Source organism: Cetorhinus maximus, chromosome 18, assembly GCF_964194155.1.
Source record: "Cetorhinus maximus chromosome 18, sCetMax3.hap1.1, whole genome shotgun sequence".
In the NCBI taxonomy this organism is placed as follows: domain Eukaryota; kingdom Metazoa; phylum Chordata; class Chondrichthyes; order Lamniformes; family Cetorhinidae; genus Cetorhinus; species Cetorhinus maximus.
Window position 1 is genome coordinate 93,877,843 of NC_135896.1, and position 22,294 is coordinate 93,900,136.

Consider the following 22,294-nt stretch of genomic DNA (forward strand, 5'->3'; position numbering starts at 1 on the left):
CCCAGTACAATGTCAGCTCCAGCTCCCAGTGAGTGTGCCCAGTACAGTGTCATCTCCAGCTCCCAGTGAGTGTGCCCAGTACAGTGTCATCTCCAGCTCCCAGTGAGTGAGTGCCCTGTACAGTGTCAGCTCCAGCTCCCAGTGAGTGTGCCCAGTACAGTGTCAGCTCCAGCTCCCAGTGAGTGTGCCCAGTACAGTGTCAGCTCCAGCTGTCAGTGAGTGGGTGCCCAGTACAGTGTCAGCTCCAGCTCCCAGTGAGTGCCCAGTACAGTGTCAGCTCCAGCTCCCAGTGAGTGTGCCCAGTACAGTGTCAGCTCCAGCTGTCAGTGAGTGGGTGCCCAGTACAGTGTCAGCTCCAGCTCCCAGTGAGTGGGTGCTCAGTGCTGCTCCATGCAGTGAGCGGCAGTGCTGAGTGAGCGAGTGAGTGAGTGATTTCCAGCTCCCAGTTGCAGTTCCCAGCCTGGTGCAGCTCCAGCTCCAGCTCCAGGTTTGTTCCCGGTGGGAGAGCGGCAGTGCGGGGCGGAGTCAGTGAGGGAGCTGCCGGTGCAGCTCCTGCTGAACGCCCGGTTCCCGCCCGCTCGCTCGGTTCCCGCCCCCCGCTCGATGCTGTCTGCGCTCCGCTGCTGCTGCCTCCGGACTCGAGCTGTGCGGCTGCTGCCGCTCGGAGGATTTCGCCGGATCCCGGAGCTGCTGTAAACATGGCGACCGAGGGGCTGCTCCTCACCAACCACGAGCACCAGATCCGAGTGGGAGTGCTGACAGGTAAAACCCGGGCCCGGGGGGGAGAGGGGGAACCCGGGCACAGGTGGGGGGGGGGGGGGGCAGATCCCCCCCCCCCCCCTTGCCCCGCCGGCCGCTGCCCTTTCCTGTCACTCTCCTCGGGCTTGTGCCGCGCCGCTGTCCGGGGTAGGCCCCGCGCCGAGCCGCGGTCTTTCCTGACGCCGCTTCCCCGGGGGAGGGAGCAGGGTGGTCGGGGGGGGGGGTGGGGATGGGGAGGGAAGCTCAGTCCCCGGCCTCTGGGTTCAGGTCTCTGAGGGAGAGGGTGGAGGGAGCCCCCCCCCCACTGGATACCCCAGTGAAGGCAGGCACTTCCCGGGCTGGTGTTTACCAGGAGGAGCTGGCAGAACACAAGCCGGCTCCCGGGCTCTTGGATTCAGAGAGGGCAGTGTAAAGGCCGGGCATGGGCAAAGCAGCCCCCACTGCTGGCAGGGACCCTGGCCTCAGGACACTGGCAGGGACCCTGGCTTCACCCCGCTGACAGGGACCCTGGCCTCAGGACACTGGCAGGGACCCTGACATCAGCCCGCTGGCAGGGACACTGGCCTCAGGACGCTGGCAGGGACCCTGACCTCACCCCACTGCTGGCAGGGACCCTGACCTCACCCCACTGCTGGCAGGGACCCTGACACCCCACTGGCAGGGACCCTGGCCTCAGGACACTGGCAGGGACCCTGACATCAGCCCGCTGGCAGGGACACTGGCCTCAGCCCACTGCTGGCAGGGACACTTGCCTCAGCCCACTGGCAGGGACACTGGCCTCACCCCACTGGCAGGGACCTTGACCTCAGCCCACTGCTGGCAGGGACCCTGACCTCACCCCACTGCTGGCAGGGACCCTGACACCCCACTGCTGGCAGGGACCCTGACCTCACCCCACTGCTGTCAGGGACACTGGCCTCAGCCCACTGGCAGGGACACTGGCCTCAGCCCACTGCTGGCAGGGACACTGGCCTCACCCCACTGGCAGGGACACTGGCCTCACCCCAATGGCAGGGACCCTGACCTCAGCCCACTGCTGGCAGGGACCCTGGCCTCAGCCCGCTGGCAGGGACTCTGGCCTCAGCCCGCTGGCAGGGACCCTGACCTCACCCCACTGGCAGGGACTCTGACCTCATCCCGCTGGCAGGGACCTTGACCTCACCCCGCTGGCAGGGACCTTGACCTCACCCCGCTGGCAGGGACCCTGACCTCACCCCGCTGGCAGGGACCCTGGCCTCAGGCCACTGGCAGGAACCCTGGTATCAGCCCCTTGCCGCCTTCAACATCAGAACACCCAGAGGGAGATAGTCGTCACTTAACGGGGCTGGTTTGAGGCAGAGAGACCATTGTTGAACCTCCCCCCCCATTCTCTCTCCCAACACTTATTCATTTTTGTTGCAACTTTTATTGTCCAAAGATCTCTCCCTGTGGCGAGTTAGTTGGGGAGAGAGGGCTGTTTTTTTTTAAAATCTGGATTTCAATATGGGGGCTATCAATTTGCAACGTGCATTTCAATGAGGGGCGGAGTGAAGTGCTGTGATTGTAATGTTGGACATGAGTTACCTGCCGTTCGTTTTTGCATGTGTACTTTGAGCTGGCCTTACAACATCAACGTTTAATAAGCGCGCGTGTGTTTATATATATATATATATATATATATACACACATTTTAAATTGGGAGCTTGCTTGTGATTGGAATGGGGCACCAAAAGATTGGTGCGCTGTTCAGAGCGGTGGTGCTGAAACATAGGACGTGCTCGAGTGAGATTTATGCACAGAGCCGGAGGGATTTGTGATGGAAAGAATCGAAATGCATGTTTTATTTGTTTTTTTTCCTGTAGTGTAAATTCCCTACCCTGTTCTGATATTACCGTCGGAAGAGGGGAGTAAGGTTAAAAAAAAACTAATAAATGATGGATGTATCTTAATAAAATTCACACCGGGAGCTTTGGCATGCCGTGCAGAGTGAATGGCATCAGTGACAGACTGAAGCTGACGAGGTGAGAGGAGGGGATTACAGCACCTTATGTCCTCTCCCTTCCTTCCTTATTTTGTGGGGAAAATAATATGAAATATGCCCCTGTGTTGGAAGAGGTGTTGTACCCCAGTACCTTTTGACCACAAAGTACCTGTTCCAGCAGGGATAGAAAGCAAATGCAACAGATTTTACTTAAAAAAAAACACCAGCGAAAATCCCGTTTACTGCTTGCTTCCTCAGCAGATATATATATAAAAAGAAAACCCCCTGGAAAGTCAACACCAACCGAGAGGTACTGCGTTTTAATAAACGAGTAGCAACCAGCCAGCACCCGCATAGTCTCAAAGCATCACAACAGCTTCCCCGGCGAGATCAACAGCACAGCAAGATCCACAGCATGGCCCATGCCTGAGAGAGTATAAATGTTCCCAGTGAATTATATCCAGCCACTTTTCTCAGACTTCTGAACGAACAATGCGTTCACCTCGGTGAAACTGAAAGGCAATTTATATTCATAGGCTACAATTGCTCAGAAAGTAAGGGCTGCCTGTTAATTTTAAATTACCAGGATAGTTTCTGCACTTCCAGCTTCCCCCCTCCCCCCCCCCCCCCCCAGTTAAATAAAAATTGTAGCTTCCTAAGTGCGCTGAAAATGTTTTAGAAGTTTGAATGAGTTGTTTTCAAAAGCACAATATGGGTCTTTCTATCGAGCACTAGCAGGGCTGCCTTAACAACCCGCCTTACGACTGCGCTCCCCCCAATGAAAACTCTCACAAGTGAAATTTGATCGGAATGTTTCTTTTCGTGAATCATGTTAGTTAGTTATCCCCAGTTCTGTGCAGGGACTTAGACCTCTGTACGGGGAATAAACCCCGCGCAATATTGCTGCCCAGAACAGCTTGACATTACTTGGTATCAGTTCTGGCATCTTCATTACAGTCGCCACTTGGCACACGGCGGGTTTTGCGTTGGTCTCACAGCCACATGTTATTATTGAACAGATGGACGGACGAAGCATCGTTTTTCTTTTCAGCGTTCGTGTATTTTTTTTTAAAGTAGGCTTTTGCATTTAACTGTCAACATTTTGGCGGCTCGAATGAAATTAAAACTTTGCAATGTCTTGCAGTCGATGAGGAAGCGTTAACCGTGGTTAGTTTTTGATTTTCTGTGTGTGTGTGTGTGTGAGAGAGAGACGGCCTGTAAATGTCGGCTCTTCACACCAAAGCAGGAGATGTGTCCTCTGAGTTGGGGCATGGAGACAGGACGAGGGAAATTTATTCTGCTTGTGCTGTGTCCGAGTGTTTGAAGGGGGTATAATTGACCCAGTGTGGTTACCCAGCACTGACACCTCTTAGATTAGGTGAGCGCGTAAAGGCTCTGTTGAAACAAAACTTAATGGTCCCTTAAATCTTGGAATTCCCTCCCTCAGCCTCTCTCCTTAAAATCTACCTGTCCGAGTACCTGTTTTGTGGCTGCCTGCCTGACAACGCCCCTGTGAAACGCCTCTGGGGAGCTTAATACAACATTAATGGCGCTGTATTAAATGCACGTTGCCGTTGAGTGAGCTGGAGGTCAACCTTACCTAGTGAATAAACTACAAAATAACCACCGGTCGTGTTTACACAGTTCTGTCAGTTTACTGGAAGCGCCTGGGATCGGTTTGTTTTTCTTTTGTACACGAGTTAAATCCTGGTCCTAACCTTCCTCTCCATCTCAGCGCCACAGAGCTGACTGAATGTTAATTCAAGTTGTGGAATTTGTCTGCGTGCAAGTTAAATGACGGTGGATCTGAAACCCTTTCTTCCCTCTAGTAGCAGCAGCGACGGTGGTAACTCACCAACAACGCTGTAAGGTTGTTTATTTGGAATTCTTTGTGAACCAACACAACGTGGTGTTGGGATGGGACACACCTCACGGAGCAAATGATACATGTTGAAAGCTGCAAATAAATGGCCATAGTTTGGCGAGGGTTTATTTGGCTATGGTTTTGCAATAAACTGGGAATATTTATCCTCGAGGCCGATGATAGGGTCAGTGAGGAGAGGATAGGGGTTGAAGGAATGTAGTTTTGAGTTTGTTATTGGGGTGTTGATCTCGAAGAATGATGTTTGACTCTGTATTGATCAGACAGCGTTTGGATAATCTTGTAGGCTGTTAGAAGGTTTGTATTTGGAGGATCAGCTTAATACCGTTGATTTTTTTTTTGTTCTATTTTTGTGGTGCTTACACTCGAATGCTTAAGGGAGTTGCCGTGGTTACAGCTGACGCTTCCCTATAGTGGGAGTGAGTACACGCCCATTGATAAGTTGCTGGTGCCTTGCCCAGGAGTATTTATAGTTTCTCTCATTCCACTGTGCCTTGTTGCCTGGGTCAGGTCGCCTGCACATGTTAGGCGCTGCTGCATCTACTTAATGTACATCGAGCATCTGCTTTTTTGGCGACCTGCTAATTCTTCTGTTAAAGGTCGTTTCTCCTCTTTAGATGACACAGACCCTGAAGCTGCATGCACAGTGTGAATAGCAGATAGTGCCCTTTCTCCCAGCCACAGCCCTGTCGTTGAGGGTTTCGCCCCGTCCACACCCACTGTCCGAGGTCTCGCCCATCTCTCTCTCTCTCTCTCTTTCCCCGTCCCTCACCCCCTGCAGGCCTCCCCGGTCGCTGCTTCTTGCCCTCATCGCACTCCACGATCGAGCTGTTCTGAGATGCAGTGGCAGGCATCCTGGCTCGGTTTCAGGCTCCCATCTCACTGCGCGCTGTGTTAAGGGGGAAAGGACACTCTTTGCAGATCATTGAAAGAAAAGGGATGGGATCAGCAATGATTCTTGATGTGACAAAAAAAAACAGCTTCAGCACAGAGAGAGAGAGAGAGAAGGGGTTACTAACAGGAGCACAGGACCACAGTAATCGAGGGAAATGAAACAGACGGGTGAGCGAGGAGATTAAAAAGGAGAAAGGAGATTAAGTGGGATATATGTGGGGACCACAGAGCAGCCTTTTTCAGCAAATCCCCAGACACTTACCCATCCACACCAGCTGCACCTGGGGAGACCACACAACCTGAAATAGCGAAGTTCCCCCAATTCGCAAACATTCACTGTCCACAGAAAAATATATTCGCAGATAACGGGACCCACCCTGCTCCAGTACTCAATCCACCAGATCTGGCCAAAGGAGCATTAGAGACAACTGCAATAAATGTGAACAAAACAATATGAACTAACTTCTCTCTCCCTCCTCTCCCTCTCACTCTGCTCCCCTCTAACTTGTAGCACATCACCATGCTTCACGGCCCAGGTTAGCCCTGAGCAGTGTTCTGGGAGATCAGATTATATACAAACATATGAACAAAAAGCAGGAGTAGGCCATTCAGCCCCTCGAACCTGCTCCGCCATTTAATAAGATCATGGCTGATCTGATAGTAACCTCAAATCTGCATCCCGCCTACCCCAGATAACCTATCACCCCCTTGCTTACCAAGAATCTATCCATCCCTGCCTTAAAAATATTCAGAGGTTCTGCTTCCACCACCTTTTCAGGAAGAGAGTTCCAAAGACTCACGACCCAATGAGAAAAAATTTCGCCTCATCTCCGTTTTAAATGGGCGACCCCTTGTTTTTAAACAGTGACCCCTAGTTCTAGATTCTCCCACAGGAGGAAACATCCTCTCCACATCCACCCTGTCAAGACCCCTCAGGATCTTATATGTTTCAATCAAGTCACCTCTTACTCTTCTAAACTCCAGCGATACAAGCCTAGCCTGTCCAACCTTTCCTCATAAGACAACCTGCCCATCCCAGGTATTAGTCTGGTAAATCTTCTCTGAGCTGCTTCCAATGCATTTACATCTGTCGTTTAATAAGGTGTCCAATACTGTACACAGCACTCCAGATGTGGTCTCACCAGTGCCCTGTACAACTGAAGCATAACCTCCCTACTTCTGTGGAGAGAAAGACAGAATTAACGTTTCGAGTCCATACGATTCTTCAGAGCTCTGAAGAAGAGTCATACGGACTCAATGTTAACTCTGTCTTTCTCTGCACATATGCTGTAACTGCTGAGTTTTTCCAGCATTTTTTGGTTTAGTTTCAGATTTCCAGCATCCGCAGTATTTTGCCTTTATCTCCCTACTTTTGTATCCAATTCCCTTCGCAATAAACAATAACATTCCATTAGCTTTCCTAATTATTTGTTGTAGCTGCACACTGGCCTTTTGCAGTTCATGCACTAAGACACCCAGATCCCTCTGCATTTCAGAGCTCTGCAATCTCTCACCATTTAGAAAATATGCTTCTTTTATTCTTCCTGCCAAAATGGACAATTTCACATTTTCCCACATTATACTTAATTTGCCAGATCTTTGCCCACTCACTTAACCTATCTAAATCTTTTTGTAGCCCCCTTTTGTCCTCACCACAACTTACTTCCCTACCTATTACCCTGGCTATAAAATTCCTGTGCTCTTTTGTTAGGGTTATTTTACAACATGACCACCCAGTTCAATTTTTCTCACATTCTGTTCTGATGAAGGGTCATATCTCCCTGAAATACTGATTCTGTTTATCTGTCCACAGACGCTGTCAGACCTGCCGAGTGTTTTCAGCATTTTCTGTTTTTATTTCAGTATTTTGCTTTTTTGTCAAGTGTTTGACTCTTCCCTTCATATGAGTTGTTTCCACACTTCATTCATATTGCACACAACATTCCACCAAGGTACTGTTAATGTTTCAAATCTGTTCCAATGAAGTGCATACTCTAGTTGTAAGTGAGAGCAGCTGTTACTAATTGGGGAAAGGTTAGGGCATTATTCTTAAGTATATGTAAGAACTGGTTTCCACCAGTGTGGAGAGGTGGAAGAGGTAGCATGTATTCATTGGGTTTGTGAATAAACCTGTGTGATTGCTGAAAAAAGAGATATGCTTTCTAAGCTTTCCATCTGGCACTGATCAGGATAGCTTGCAAGAAATTACCAAATTGTAATGTGGGAACAACAATTCATACTGCATGAGAAGAGAGTTCTGATTGGTTGGCAAGTGGACTCTGATTGGTGGAGAATGGAGCAGTTAGCTGCCCAGCTTTGTTCAAATTCAAAGCGGGCAGGTTGACTTTAAGGAAATAAAGCAGCTGCAGTACACTTTTGATGGCCGTGCTTCAGACCTCACTGTTGCTGGAGCCTTGGCCTCCTCATCTGTTTATCTCAGCGCACTGACCTTGAACACCAGTGCATGCATTAAAACCAGCACTACTCATTCACGGCTCCTAAGCAGCTGGGAGTTGGTCACTGTAATTCACTGTGCAATATCCACCCCCATCCTCAACTCTGCAGCAATAGGCACTAAATGTCCAACTTGGACCCCAGAGGCAGCATCAGAAACACTACTCTCAGGTCACATGGACTACGCTGCTATTACACCTTTGGGGTTCATAAGGGTTGAATATGTTTTTAAAAATTGGGCTATTGTGTGAATTGTATTGTGGCAGGAACACAGTGCCCACTAATGAGTCAATTGTAATTTTAAACAAAAGGTGAAGTCCAACTTGCCAGCCTCATGGGTTTTATTTATTCATGGGATGTGGGTGTCACTGGCTAGGACAGCATTTATTGCCCATCCCTAATTGTTCTTGAGAAGATGGTGGTGAGCTGCCTTCTTGAACTGCTGCAGTCCATATGGTGTAATTACACTCTTGCAGTTAGGGAGGGATTTCCAAGATTTTGATCCAGTGACAATGAAGGAACGGTAATATATTTCCAAGTCAGACTGGTGTGTGTTTTGGAGGGGATTTTGCGGTTGGTGGTGTTCCCATGAGCCTGCTGCCTTTGTTTTTCTAGGTTGTAGAGTCGTGGTTTTGGAAGGTGCTGCTGAGAAAGCTTTGGCGAGTGCTGAAGTGCATCTTGTGCTGCCACTGTGGCATCTTTGGTGGAGAGAGTGAATGTTTACGTTGGTGGATGGGGTGCTAATCAAGCTGGTTGCTTTGTCCTGGATGGTACTGGGCTTCTTGAATGTTGTTGGAGTTGCACTCATGATAGGCAAGCGGAGAGTATTGCATTACACTCCTGACTTGTGCATTGTAGATGGTGGTTAGGCTTTGGGAAGCCAGGAGTTGAGTTACTTGCTGCAGAATTCCCTCCCTATGACCTGCTCTTGTAGTCACAGTATTTATATAGCTGGCCCTGTTAAATTTCTGGTCAGTGGTGACACCCAGGATGTTGATGGTGGGGAATTCAGCGATGGTAATGCCATTCAATGTCAATGGGAGATGGTTTGATTCTCTCTTGTTGGAGATAGTCATTGTGCATGGCATGAATGTTATTTACCAACCCAAGCCTGAATGTTGTCCAGGTCTTGCTGCATATAGACACGGACTGCTTCCTTATCTGAGGAGTCACAAATGGAACTGAATACTGTGTACTCGTCAGCAAACACCCCATTTCTGATCTTATGACGGATGGAAAGTGATTGATGAAGCAGCTAAAGATGGTTGGGCCTAGGACACATCCCTGAGGATCTCCTGCAGTGATGTTCTGGGGCTAAGATGATTGACTTCAGTTTTACTAGGGCTTCTTGAGACCACACTTCATCTTGATGCCAAGGGTAGTTACTTTCACCTAAACTCTGCAAGGCTATAATGCCATGAGGAACTGAGTGGTCCTGGCAGCTTAAACTGAGTATCAGTGAGCAGGTTATTGTTGAGTAAGTGCTGCTTGATAGTACTACCAGTGACACTTTCCTCCATCACTTTGCTGATGATTGAAAGTAAACTGATGGGGTAATAATTGGCCAGATTGGCTTTTGAGCTATTTCCCACTCTTATTGGGTTAAATGCCAATGTTGTAGCTGCCCTGGAACAGCTTGGCTAGAGATGCAGCTAATTTTGGAGTACACGTCTTCAGTACTACAGCTGGGAAGTTGCCAGGGCCCATAGCCTTTGGTGTATTCAATGCACTCAGCCATTTCTTGATATTATGTAAAGAGGCCGAGATGGATCATCCACCAGGCACTTCTGGCTGAAGATGGATGCTGATGTTTCAGCTTTTTATTTTGCACCTGTGCTGAGCTCCATCATCAATGAGGGGGGGATGTCCATGGAACCTCCTCCTCCATTTATTTGTTTAATTGTCCAGCACCATTCATGACTGGATGTGGCAGGACTGCAGAGCTTCAATCTGATCTGTTGGTTATGGGATCGCTTAGCTCTGTCTGTAACATGCTGTTTCAGCTGTTTAGCATGCACTAGTCCTGTGTTGTAGTTTCACCAGGTTCATACCTCATTTTTAGGTATGCCTAGTGCTACTCCTGGTGCATGTCCCCCCTGTACTCCTCATTGAGTCTATGTTGGTCCCTTCATTTGATGGTAATAGTAGAATGAGGGATATGCTGGGCCATGAAGTTACAGACTGCTGTGAAATATAATTCTGCTGCTGGTGGCTCAGCTTTGTGCAGCTAGACTGTTCTTAACCTATTTAGCTCGGTGGTAATGCCACACAATAAAATGGAGGGTATCCTCAGTGTGAAGATGGTACTTTGTTTCTTCAAGGACTGTGCAGTGGTCACTCCTACCAATACTGCCGTGGACAGATGCATCTGCGGCTGGTAGGTTTGTGAGAATGAGGTCAGATAGGTTTTCTTTTGTGCTGGTTCTCCTCAGCCTCAGTTCCAGTCTGGCAGCTACATTCTTCAGGTCTTGGCCAGCCTTGTAAGCGGTGGTGCTACTGAGCCAATTTTGGTGATAGTCATTGAAGCCCCCCAGCAGAGTACATTCTGTGTCCTTGCTGGCCTCAGTGCCTCTCCCAAGTGATGTTCAACATGGAGGAGCACTTGGGGGGAGGGAGGGCAGGAGATGCAGGAGGGTTTCTTGCCCATGTTTGACCTGATGCCATGAGACTTTATGGGGTCCGGAGTGAATATTGAGGATTCCCAGGGCCACTCCCTCCCACGTGTACACCATTGTGCTGCCACCTCTGGTGAGTACATCCTGTCTCACTGGCAGGACAGACCCAGGGATGGTGATAGAGGAGTTTGGGACATTGTAAGAATGACAATATTGAGGTGTTGCTTGATTAGTCTGTGAACCACCTTTTCCAATTTTGGCGCAAGTCCCCCGACATTAGTGAGGTGGACTTTTAGGATTGACTGGGTTGGTTGTGCCTTTGTCGTGTCGCCTCGGTCCGATTGTGTAAGGAATATTTATTCCACGATTGATACCCCATCCAGGTTTCTTTCCAAATTTCCAGCATCTGCAGTATTTTATTTTTGTATTTGCGGTGTCAGTTTACAGCTGTAACAATTGGGGCACAAAGTAATTCTATAGCAAGACCACAGGACCCATTCTGCAACCCATGCTACAGTTTTGTTTTAACTGATGTCCCACTTCTGGCATTTATCAAAAGTTGCAATAAGCCAGTTGTGTAGGGTATAGTTGATATTCTATTCAAATCTGATCACATTCATGGTGCTGACTGGTTGGGAGGGAAATCCTGAGTTAACATCGAGGTCAACCCACTGAAAGAATCTGAAACGTGTTGCACAATACACAATTTGTCACTCGGACCTGGTGGGCACAACTGAGGGATCCAGTATCAGAACACCTTGGCGTGGAGCTGCTGCGAGGGACGCAATCGACAAAGTGCACCCAGAATCTACATGACACTGGACTCGTTTTGCCGAGGTGAAGTCTTGCAAGTTCATTAGCGCAAAGATAAACACACAATCTCCCACGAATCAACTCAATCGAGCAGCATGACCAATACCTAGAAACAGTGGAGGTCCAAAGAAACCTGGGGGCTCCAGGTTCACAGATCATTAAAATGTCATTAACAGGCACAGAAAATCAAACAGGCTAATGGAATGCTGGCCTTTGTATCCAGAGCACTGCAATACAAGAGGGTAGAAGTTATGCCTTAGTTAGACTAAATCTGGAGAGCGGTGAGTGGTTCTAGGCACCACACTTTAGGAAGGAGAATGCAGCACCATCATGACAGCCGGACTCCATGGGTTAAATTACATGGCAAGATTACACTAATTAGCCTTGTATTCCCTGGAATTTGGAAGGTTCAAGGGTCAGTTGATTGAAGTTTTCAAGATATTAAGGGAACAGGTGGATAAATGGAGAGCGACTATTTCTGCTGGTTGGGAAGTCTAGGACTAGGAAACATAGAGTAAAAATTAGAGCCAGATCTTTCAGGAGTGAAATTAGGAAATGCTACTACACAGAGTGGTAGAAGTTTAAAACTCTTCCACAAATGGCAATTGATGGAATCCAGAGGATGGTTATAGCATAGAAGGAGACTATTCAGCCCTTCCTGTCTGTGCTGGCTCTCTGCAAGAACCGTTCACTTAGAGATGTGCCCCCACTGTGTAACCCCCTCGCTCATTCTCCCCGTGTGACCCCCCTCACCCGTTCTCCCCGTGTGACCCCCCCTCGCTCGTTCTCCCCGCGTGACTCCCCTCACTCATTCTCCCCGTGTGACCCCCCCTCACTCGTTCTCCCCATGTGACCCCCCCTCACTCATTCTCCCCGTGTGACCCCCCCTCGCTCGTTCTCCCCATGTAGCCCCCCTCACTCGTTCTCCCCATGACCCCCCTCACTCGTTCTCCCCACGTAACCCCCCTCACTCGTTCTCCCCGCGTGACCCCCTCACTCGTTCTCCCCGTGTGACCCCCCTCGTTCTCCCCGTGTGACCCCCCTCACTCGTTCTCCCCGTGTGACCCCCCTCACTCGTTCTCCCCGTGTGACCCCCCTCACTCGTTCTCCCCGTGTGACCCCCCTCACTCCTTCTCCCCGCGTAACCCCCCACACTCGTTCTCCCCATGACCCCCCTCACTCGTTCTCCCCGCGTAACCCCCTCACTCGTTCTCCCCGCGTGACCCCCTCACTCGTTCTCCCTGTGTGAACCCCCTCACTCGTTCTCCCCGCGTGACCCCCCTCACTCGTTCTCCCCGTGTGACCCCCCTCACTCATTCTCCCCATGTAACCCCCCTCACTCGTTCTCCCCGCGTAACCCCCCACACTCGTTCTCCCCATGTAACACCCCCTCGCTCATTCTCCCCGCGTGACCCCCCTCACTCGTTCTCCCCATGTAACCCCTCTCACTCGTTCTCCCCGTGTGACCCCCCCCACTCGTTCTCCCCACGTGACCCCCCACTCGTTCTCCCCGCGTGACCCCCCTCACTCGTTCTCCCCGCGTGACCCCCCTCACTCGTTATCCCCGTGTGACCCCCTCACTCGTTCTCCCCGCGTGACCCCCCTCACTCATTCTCCCCGTGTGACCCCCCTCACTCGTTCTCCCCGCGTGACCCCCCTCACTCGTTCTCCCCGCGTGACCCCCCCTCACTCATTCTCCCCGCGTGACCCCCCTCACTCGTTCTCCCCGCGTGACCCCCCCTCACTCATTCTCCCCGCGTGACCCCCCCTCACTCATTCTCCCCGCGTGACCCCCCCTCGCTTGTTCTTCCCCCCCCCCACCCCCTGTGTAACCCCCTCACATTGATACTAGATCAACACCACCTCAAGGGCAATCAGGGATGGACAATAAATGCTGGCCTTGCTGGTGACACCCACATCCCTAAAACAGATTTTTAAAAATGTTTATTTTGCATTTGAGAGATTTTTGGTATTAAGGGATACAAGGCAAACGTGAGTGATATTAAGTTATGTACAGATCATCTATGAACTTGCTGAATGGTGATAGGCTCGAGAGGCTAAATAGCCTACTCCTGTTCCAATGTTGGTGACAGAAACAGAGCATTCTCCGCATTGCAAAGAGGAATGGAATTGCCAGGAAATGAGCTAATCTTGAACTGACTGATTTGGTATTATTTGTCTTGCTTTTAAATTGGCGTCATTTGACAGCTTTGATCCAAGCTTGGTACGTCAGACCTGTGACCAGCAGTCAATTGAAGCCGCACAGATATGTCCTGATCTACTGTAATTGAGTGAACTTGGACCAAATTAAATTGAGTTTACAGCAATTGCAGTAGCAGCAGGAGAAACAAGACCTGGGTTAGGCTTCAATTGACTGCTGGTCCCTGCAAGCACAGGTAATTAATGCTGGGCCACAGGTGCCAGTGCTGCTGGGTGCAATGTGAGGAAATCCCCTAAACAGACGCAAATGGCAGAAACTCAGCATTGTGGCCAGTTTTGTGTGTGGGGACTGCATTGGGTGAATGGACTTTTAAACTTGCAGGAAAGATCGCAGATGCCCCAGTGTAAAGTTATGGGTGCAACACACTTAACTTTATAATTCTGCAAGTTTTAGCACTATTTCATCTGAGTCCACCCAGGCCATGCTGATGTTTAAGTGGAAATCATGCAGAAACTCCTCGCCCTTGTGCATTTCTTTCCATATATCTTCAGGTCGGATAGTCTCGATTTATCACAGCCTTCCTATTTCACTTCCAACTCAATACTTTTAAGAAATGGTCGACGTTTGTATTGAAGTTTGAAAAAAGAACTTGCGATTATATAACACCTTTCACAAGCTCAGGGCAGCCCAAAGATTTTTTACAACCAATGAGGTACTCTTTTTGAAGTATAGTCAGTGCCGTAAAGTAGGAAATGCACAGCCAAATTGATTGCAGGAAGTTCACACTAACAGCAATGGAATAATGAGCAAATCGTCTATTTTAGGTGTTAATTGAAGGATAAATATTGGCCCAGATGCTGGAGGGCTCCCCTGCTCTTCTTGGAATAGAGCGATGAGATCTTCTATATCCAAGGGAGAAGGCAGACATGGCTTCAGCACTTCCTCAATCGTACACTGAGGTGTCAGTCTCGGTTATGTGACCAAACCTCTGGGGGTGGGGCTCAAATGAATAAATGAATAACTTTTTGACTGAGAGTGCTGCTCACTGAGCCACGGCCGACGCCCAGGCAAAGTAGGAGCGTAACTTGCTTTCAAACGTGGAATGACAGAAAGAATTCCATTGAATTTCAGCTAAAGTTGCATTAGGACAACTTTCCAAGGAGTGGTTACAAAGCTGACACACAATCACTCAATGTGTTCATTGGTAATTTCAGCCTTGATCCAAAATAAACTGATTATTTGGTAGGGTCTTTCGTCACAACCTTTCGTCAGTGCACCAAAGGAAATGGTTTAAAAGAAACCGGGAGGAACACTGGATGTCTGGCAATGAATCCTGGGTTTCAGCTAAACTCCTCCTTCAATCTGATCATTGCCTTGTCGTCTGTTGCTCACCCTCCAGTGTCCTCCATGTAACATCTGCTTCATACATGCCTTACTTGACATTTTCCCTCGAGTATAATGTTTTCTAATTTAGTGGGATGGCTCTTTACTGTGCTGTGGAGATTGAGACAGCTAACATAATTTATCTGAAGTGATCCATGTAACATTTCTTTCAATCACCTCTTCTGTAGAAGTCTTTATTAATTGGAATACCTGTGACAAATGTCCTTTTGGGTTACATATATTAGCAGTCATGCTGGTTGTTTGGTTAAGGTCACATAGTTGCTTCGTGCCAAATTAATGCCAGTACAGCAGACAAATGTTCACAACAAATCATTCCTTTCACAGCACTTTGATTGATGAAAGAGTCTGTGTTTTCTTGATAGGTTTTTTTTCTATTTTTGCATTGAATACTTTTAAATGCAGTTTTATAAATGTCAAACTGCAAGAATCGAACTGTTTTAAGAACAAAATCTGTGTCTGATAGGACTTAATTGTCTGAAATGAGCATAAAATGAGGAATATATTTGGATTAAAGATTAGGCATTTGACATAGAGGCACCGTTTAATAAGTTGGCCATGTATCATGCCAGGGTGAAAGCTATGGTTTGCAATCTTGGGTTCTATCTGTAGGTCTGTGGTAGTTGCTTTTAACTGTACGAATTTCCTTCTATTGACCTAAAATTTAAAATCAAGCGATTTTAAAAAAAATTTAATGTTCTTCATTTGTCCAAAGTAAGAAAGATATTTAAGCAGGTAGCTTCTGAAAAATCTCCATATGTTCACAAGGATAAAGGTGTTATTAAACCTTTGGGGTTTCACTAAATATTGGATGTCACAGTCCAGTGCACCTATTTTAGTGTCAACCTCTACTGGTCCAGCTATCAATCCCGGTGCCAAGGGGCAGAAACCCACAAGTGCCCCCTTTAGGAAGGCACCACTAAAAATAATCTCACCAAGGTCCAGACGAACTAAAAGAAATTTAACTAAATCGGCCTTTTGCAATTATGATCAGTCATACAATTAATGTCCTGTGGTGCTCGCCTGTCTCAGAAGGCCTTGGATATGTACTGTTGGGCATCGTAGTGTCCTTCTCCATGGCCATCTGGTGAGTGATAGACAGCCAGAATGACCCTTCCGATGTGTTCCATGCATCTTAGACATCTGAATAAGTGGTATAGCCAGGTCCAGGAGTATTTCCACAACTAGATCCTGTAACCTACCCGTGCCGCTCCTCCTCCACCCCTCCAACCTCATCCCACCCACCAGCCATGTGCCAGGTGGCTGATGATCATAAGTGTGGAACGAAAGAGGAGCTAGAAGCCAAGGAGCAATCTCCGATTCAAATTTTGTTTGACAACACTCCCGTGAAGCAACTTCAGTCTTGTTACTACATTAATGATATAGTTGCCGTTGTTATGCAGCAAGATACAGGCGGCAACCTCTCGTACCCCATGAAACTGTGGAATACTATTTCTTCCAGGCTGCAGAAATTGCATACGGCCTCAGTGTCACATTAGCTGTGATGGCTCCATGCAATACTCTCCACGGCAGGTCCCTAGTGGTGCAGGGAAGAATCCCCAAGCGCAGAGGCTTGCTTCCAGACGGCAAGACGATACACCTGGCTCTGCCTGGACAGAAAACATGAGCAAGGAATTGGAGTGTTTGCAGGAGGTACAGATGCAGGCAATTCCCTCTATGCAAAGTAGAAATGGCATAGAGGGAATCTCTGGAGTTGCAAGGCAGAGGATCCCCACAGTGCTTTCGGGCCCATGTGCTGAGGGGCACACAGCGAGTAGTCAGGATTTGGAATGCACTGCCTGGAAGTGTGGTGGAGCCTGGTTCAATTGAGGCATTCCAGAGGGCATTGGATAATTGTTTCTATTTAAGTAATGTGCAGGGTTACAGGAGAAAGGCAGGAGATTGGCACTAAGATAAAATGCTCACAGAGCCGGTGCAGACACAATGGGCCGATGGCCTCCTCCTACACAGTAACAATTCTGTGAAGGAGGCTCCATCCAAACAGGGGCTAAGATCAGACCGAATCGCTCCGCTCCCTTGAACCCCCCCTCCACAGCACAGTTCCGTGCAGCCAGGGTCAAGTGTGGCTTTCAGCATCTGATCCCTCAGGCTGCAGGGCAGATGTAACACTAGGATCTCCAGGCTGCTGACACCTCCTACGACACTGCTGGTCCACGTTGCTGCAACCTACTGCATCCCGGACTTCAGTTGACCACAGCCAGGATGCTCCGAGCCCCCAGTCACATGTCGCCGAAGCCAACAAACCAGAAGGGTGGATTGCGGAATGAGTAGCGGCTTCAACAGAATGGCCGTTATCCCTGACAAGACAGAGCTCCTGCTGGACTCTTGATCACCTCCTGATTAAAAAGGCGGGCAGCTTCTGCCAAGGTTCATGTATTCATTGCAACATTGTGAAAAAGGGCTGCCTGCCATAATTCAGGCCAGGCATCTAGCAGAAAAAAAGCTTTGCCAGTGGGACCTGTTTACGAAGAGCCTCTACGCCCAGGTACCTTTGCAGAGTCTGAAGTCCAGAGATCCAGTGTTACCTCTTGTCCCAGAAGATGCCCAAGAGCTTCCTCTGTACCTTCGCAACAAAATTGGGACGGGATTGATCAAAGCCACCAGTTAGCTCGTGACCAGTGCTCGACCGCTGTAGGAGCGCATACGAGCAGTGCTTTTGGTCTCTAACTCCGGGGTCAGGTTTATGAACCAACTTTTCCTCTCTGTTTTGGTGACATTTGTTTATTTTGGCCCAAATTTGGCAGTGTTCATTTCTGCACAGAGTAGAACGAATCCTTTATATCGCATGATGTTTCATAGGACGCAGACTTCAATTTAAAAGTTGGAATGCCTTTTGCGGGTTCCAATTTTGTGGCAAGTCGGAAATTTTGAGACATTTGGAGTGAAGCGGATTGCATCAGGCAATCCCTAACTTCTTACCCTGTTACGAATAGTGGCTGTTTTGTTGGACTTTCACTTCAGTGACAATTTGTCTTTTGAGAGCCCTTAAAATAAAGATGGGGAAAATTATTCGGCTGATGTGAAAGTTGCCAGTTTTGCCTCATTCCGGAAAATGGCCAACAATCCATTGAGCAAGTAATGCTCCCAACTAATGCAATTTCAAGATGGTGAAACGAAAAGCTTCAGCTACATGTCACTACCAGTGAAGTGCTCTGTATGGGTTGTTGCTGTTTGAATTTATCTTATTTAACTTTTCACGTCTGCAGATGTTGATGATGTTTTATATATTGGGCATTTCTTTGTGCTGGAGCTTTTTGTCCATTTAGCTGCTTTTGTATCTTTCTCAGTCTTGATGGTCACTGAAAGTGTAAATGTGTTTGTGTTGGAAAATGTTTCAGATAGACGATGTCACTAGTGTTTTGCAGTAAAGGATTTTTATTGCAATGGGTGGTTGATGTTCAGAGCTATATTTTTGACTGTGGAATATTTGCATTACTTTGATATATCCCTGGCAAAAACTTAGAAAATGACAATCAAGGACACAGGATAATGGACGGGTAGTGGTGCATTACTTGTCATGTTTTCTAAGTGAAAAGCGTCAATAATTCATGAGTGTCACGGCTAACAGTGAATTATTTAGCTCCAGATAAAAGTCCTTGGAAAACTAACAATAGATCACCACTGGTCCAATATCCTATTAGGCGTCCATTATAGTAGAAAGGAGTTAAAGAGCAAAATGAAGTGTAAGAGCAAAATTCTCCCTGCTTCTTCATGCCACCTAAGCCTTGGGATTGCTGAGTTTGTTGATTTCCTGGGGCATGCTTTAATTCGACATATTGTTGATGTGCCCAATTTTCATGCCCCCATTGAGTATCATGCATTATACTCTTGTGTTTAAATCAAGACCTATTCAACTACTTATTGCAAAGAAATGATCTGTCTGATAAGTGATCTATTGCACTTAAATATCCTGATATTGTTTATTGTTTAATATTATGTAGTTTTGTGATGAACACATGCCATTGTCCATTATAGAACTGGCATCAAGCTTAAGGTGTTGACTATTGTTACTTTCTTATCTGATTGGATTCAATAAATAGCAACAAATCACATCTGAAGAGTTTGGGAATGTCCCAATAAACAAGTTACAGGCAGGAATAAAAACTACATATTCAGCAGGTTCAATAATCTATCATTTTGATGTGGACAATTATCAAGAGGTTACCATTGTTACCGGACTGAAGGAGATCTATTGAGATCACCATCTAATTATGTTTGGGACTTACTTATGGTCACTATTTTGTTTTCTCACTAAGCTCAAGATTTTGTACTGGAAATAAGACTTGTAAAATAATGAAGGCAAAAATGACAACATCTGCAGAAAAATGATTAAAGTTGCCAGTGCAACTGGCTTTTCTGTGTTGCAGATGCTAACTATGTTTTCATTGAAGCCTGAAGCTCGAATTCATGGGGCTTACCAGTCCTATCACTGTCAGTTGAGCGAAAGCATTGCAACCCCTAAAATGCTTTAGTATCACTCTCTGCAGCTGTGCACTGGAACTACCTGGAACTACAGTATCAGAAATCAGCTAACTGTGCACTGGAACTATCAGAATGCAGCTAACTGTGCACTGGAGCTATTAGAATGCAGCTAACTGTGCACTGGAGCTATCAGAATGCAGCTAACTGTGCACTGGAGCTATCAGAATGCAGCTAACTGTGCACTGGAGCTATCAGAATGCAGCTAACTGTGCACTGGAACTATCAGAATGCAGCTAACTGTGCACTGGAGCTATCAGAATGCAGCTAACTGTGCACTGGAACTATCAGAATGCAGCTAACTGTGCACTGGAGCTATCAGAATGCAGCTAACTGTGCACTGGAGCTATCAGAATGCACCTAACTGCACTGGAACTATCAGAATGCACCTAACTGTGCACTGGAACTATCAGAATGCAGCTAACTGTGCACTGGAGCTATCAGAATGCAGCTAACTGTGCACTGGAACTATCAGAATGCAGCTAACTGTGCACTGGAACTATCAGAATGCAGCTAACTGTGCATTGGAGCTATCAGAATGCAGCTAACTGTGCACTGGAACTATCAGAATGCAGCTAACTGTGCACTGGAGCTATCAGAATGCAGCTAACTGTGCACTGGAACTATCAGAATGCAGCTAACTGTGCACTGGAACTATCAGAATGCAGCTAACTGTGCACTGAAACTATCAGAATGCACCTAACTGTGCACTGCAACTATCAGAATGCAGCTTTGGATTCTCCTCGTTTACAAGTCTCATTGACACGTTTTGAAACTGTAGGGAGGAGAGGATGATAACACACCAGGACTTTTCCCCCCAGCAAATTGCAGAAAAACTGCCCCTTCATAGAGTGTGCTGCGAGTTGATAATCTGCAGGGAATAATACTCTCTCTGCACGTTGATTAAGAAAAAAATGAACCATTGTCAGTGGGCTGGATCTTGCTGGAGTGGCGCAGTTTTTGCGACCTGTCCCATATTGTTCAGCTTTATTATGCACGCTTCAGCTCAAAATCTATTTGCACTGTAACTTGCTGGAAGCTAATTATGGCATGATGAGGGCAGAGGGGCATCTGGGAGCTTGGTGAATGGAGGGAATCAGGGCATCTCTTTAACCAATGAGATTTAAGGGTTGAGGAAGAAATGGAAGGAAGGTGAGTAGAATGGCTGTATTAGAGTTACATCATGTACAGAAAGAGAAATTAGAGAGGGAAAGAAAGATTAGGTTGAGACAGATGCAAAGTAAGATAAATATTGCATTTTAAATTTGATATTTTAAAAATCTCTAACAGTTTACCAGCTGAAGGAATGAGACTCCATATTTTAAAAAAATGTTCTCTTATGGAGCCAGAGAAACTTATAGACATTGCATAAACAATTATCATGTCATTAAAAAAGGTGCTTATGCTGTTCTTTACCTGACTTAACTTTCTGTGGTGAGCTTAATGGAGAATTAATGTGTAAATCCAGCAAGTTTGTACATTAATAACAATGTGTGTTGCTTACAGACTATTTTTTGTCTATCAATGTCCGACCCAAATGTCAGATCAGCAATTGAGCTCTTTGCCACTTTTCTCCCATCCATACAACATGTCACAGGTCAAGAGAATTGTGCGATCACATTCCTAAGCTGCCCTTTATTCTCCCTGATCTTTCCTCCTCCAACATCATTTGTGTATGTGTGATAATTAAGAGAGGAAGAAAATTACTTGCAGTGGGTAAGAAAAATGTACTTTTCAGGAACCAATTAAATATTTACTTTCCTGTATGTGAACACATCTTTCACGGGCTTCTTTCTGAACCCTTTCACTACCACGTGAAACATGTTTGCTGAAATCATGAACTAACTGGCACATTGAGCTTTTACATCTAAGGCTGAACATTTAGGCCCCAATGGGGGTGGGTGGATAAATTTGCACTGTCAGCTGGTGTGCGTTTCCTTGGCTCCATCCCTCTCCTGGGCCGTTTTCCCGGAGGTGGGATGGTGGCGGGGCTGTTGCAGCAGGGCTACCTGCCCCACAAGTGGCAGGTATCAGTTGATCTTGTTAAAGGCTTATAAAGGCCTATCTTTGGAGGTGATGTCCAGTGGGGGCCAGGGCTCCAGGTGGGTTTCGAGGCCCTCCTTGCCTGCCTGCCATCAACTCCAGCCATAGGCCACCCTCTGGAAAGCTGGTGGCCCGGCAGCTAAGGCCATTTTTTTCAGTTCGTCAAAGAAGTTGGAGAGGCGGCACCTCCTATTGGCCCTCCAGTTTTGAGAGCCTGTCTGACGCCCTTAATTTGTTTGCCAATTGAAGGAAAATCACAGCTGAGTGACTATTTGCCACACAGTGTGGGCTTCTGACCCCCTTTTGGCCATGACAGCTCACAGGGAAAATCCTGCCCCTGATGTCTGGGTTGAAATTCGGCCAAAATCAATGAGATGAATGCTTTCTCCTTTCATTGGTTGGAAGGTTGCTCTCCTTATGTGATTGCTTATATGTGCCGGCACCCTAAGTTCTAGTGGCCCATGATGATTTTCAAAATCAAAATGATTTTCTCGCGGAGAAGCTGTAGGGTGACTTATGTATGAATCAGAAGTTGCATGTTCATATAAGTAGGAGATTCCCTCTCAAGGATGGGATTAAGATGCGTTATTGTAGCAAATTAACAAAAACTATTACGCTGTATTTATTGATCGATGTTGACAGTGGGTCCAAGAACTAGCAACTGGCATGAATATCTCTTGTCATATCAGTACAAAAGAGCCCCAATAACAAACATTTGCCCTCAAAATGGATAAAATATTGTGGCTACAGTGCAGTTTTTTCTGTGTAGCCTTCTGATATGGTTCTTCAGATGAGATTTCCTTTGGAAGAAC

At 47.3% G+C, this 22,294-nt stretch overlaps 1 protein-coding gene across 10 annotated transcripts in view; it reads left to right on the forward strand.

The window, feature by feature from the left end:
* Positions 1 to 497: 497 nt before the first annotated feature.
* LOC144693365 (gephyrin) overlaps positions 498 to 22,294 on the forward strand; it is a 447,589-nt gene continuing 425,792 nt past the window's right edge. For 2 of the 10 annotated variants that reach the window (XM_078563205.1, XM_078563210.1), the window contains exon 1: positions 624 to 762. Coding sequence is in view for 3 of the 10 variants with exons in the window: in XM_078563214.1 (XP_078419340.1) it covers positions 699 to 762 (64 nt within the window). In the remaining 7 variants the exon portion in view is untranslated. Of the gene's footprint in view, positions 763 to 22,294 lie in introns of all 10 variants that reach the window. The other 8 variants (XM_078563214.1, XM_078563208.1, XM_078563215.1 and 5 more) reach the window with 8 other exon arrangements.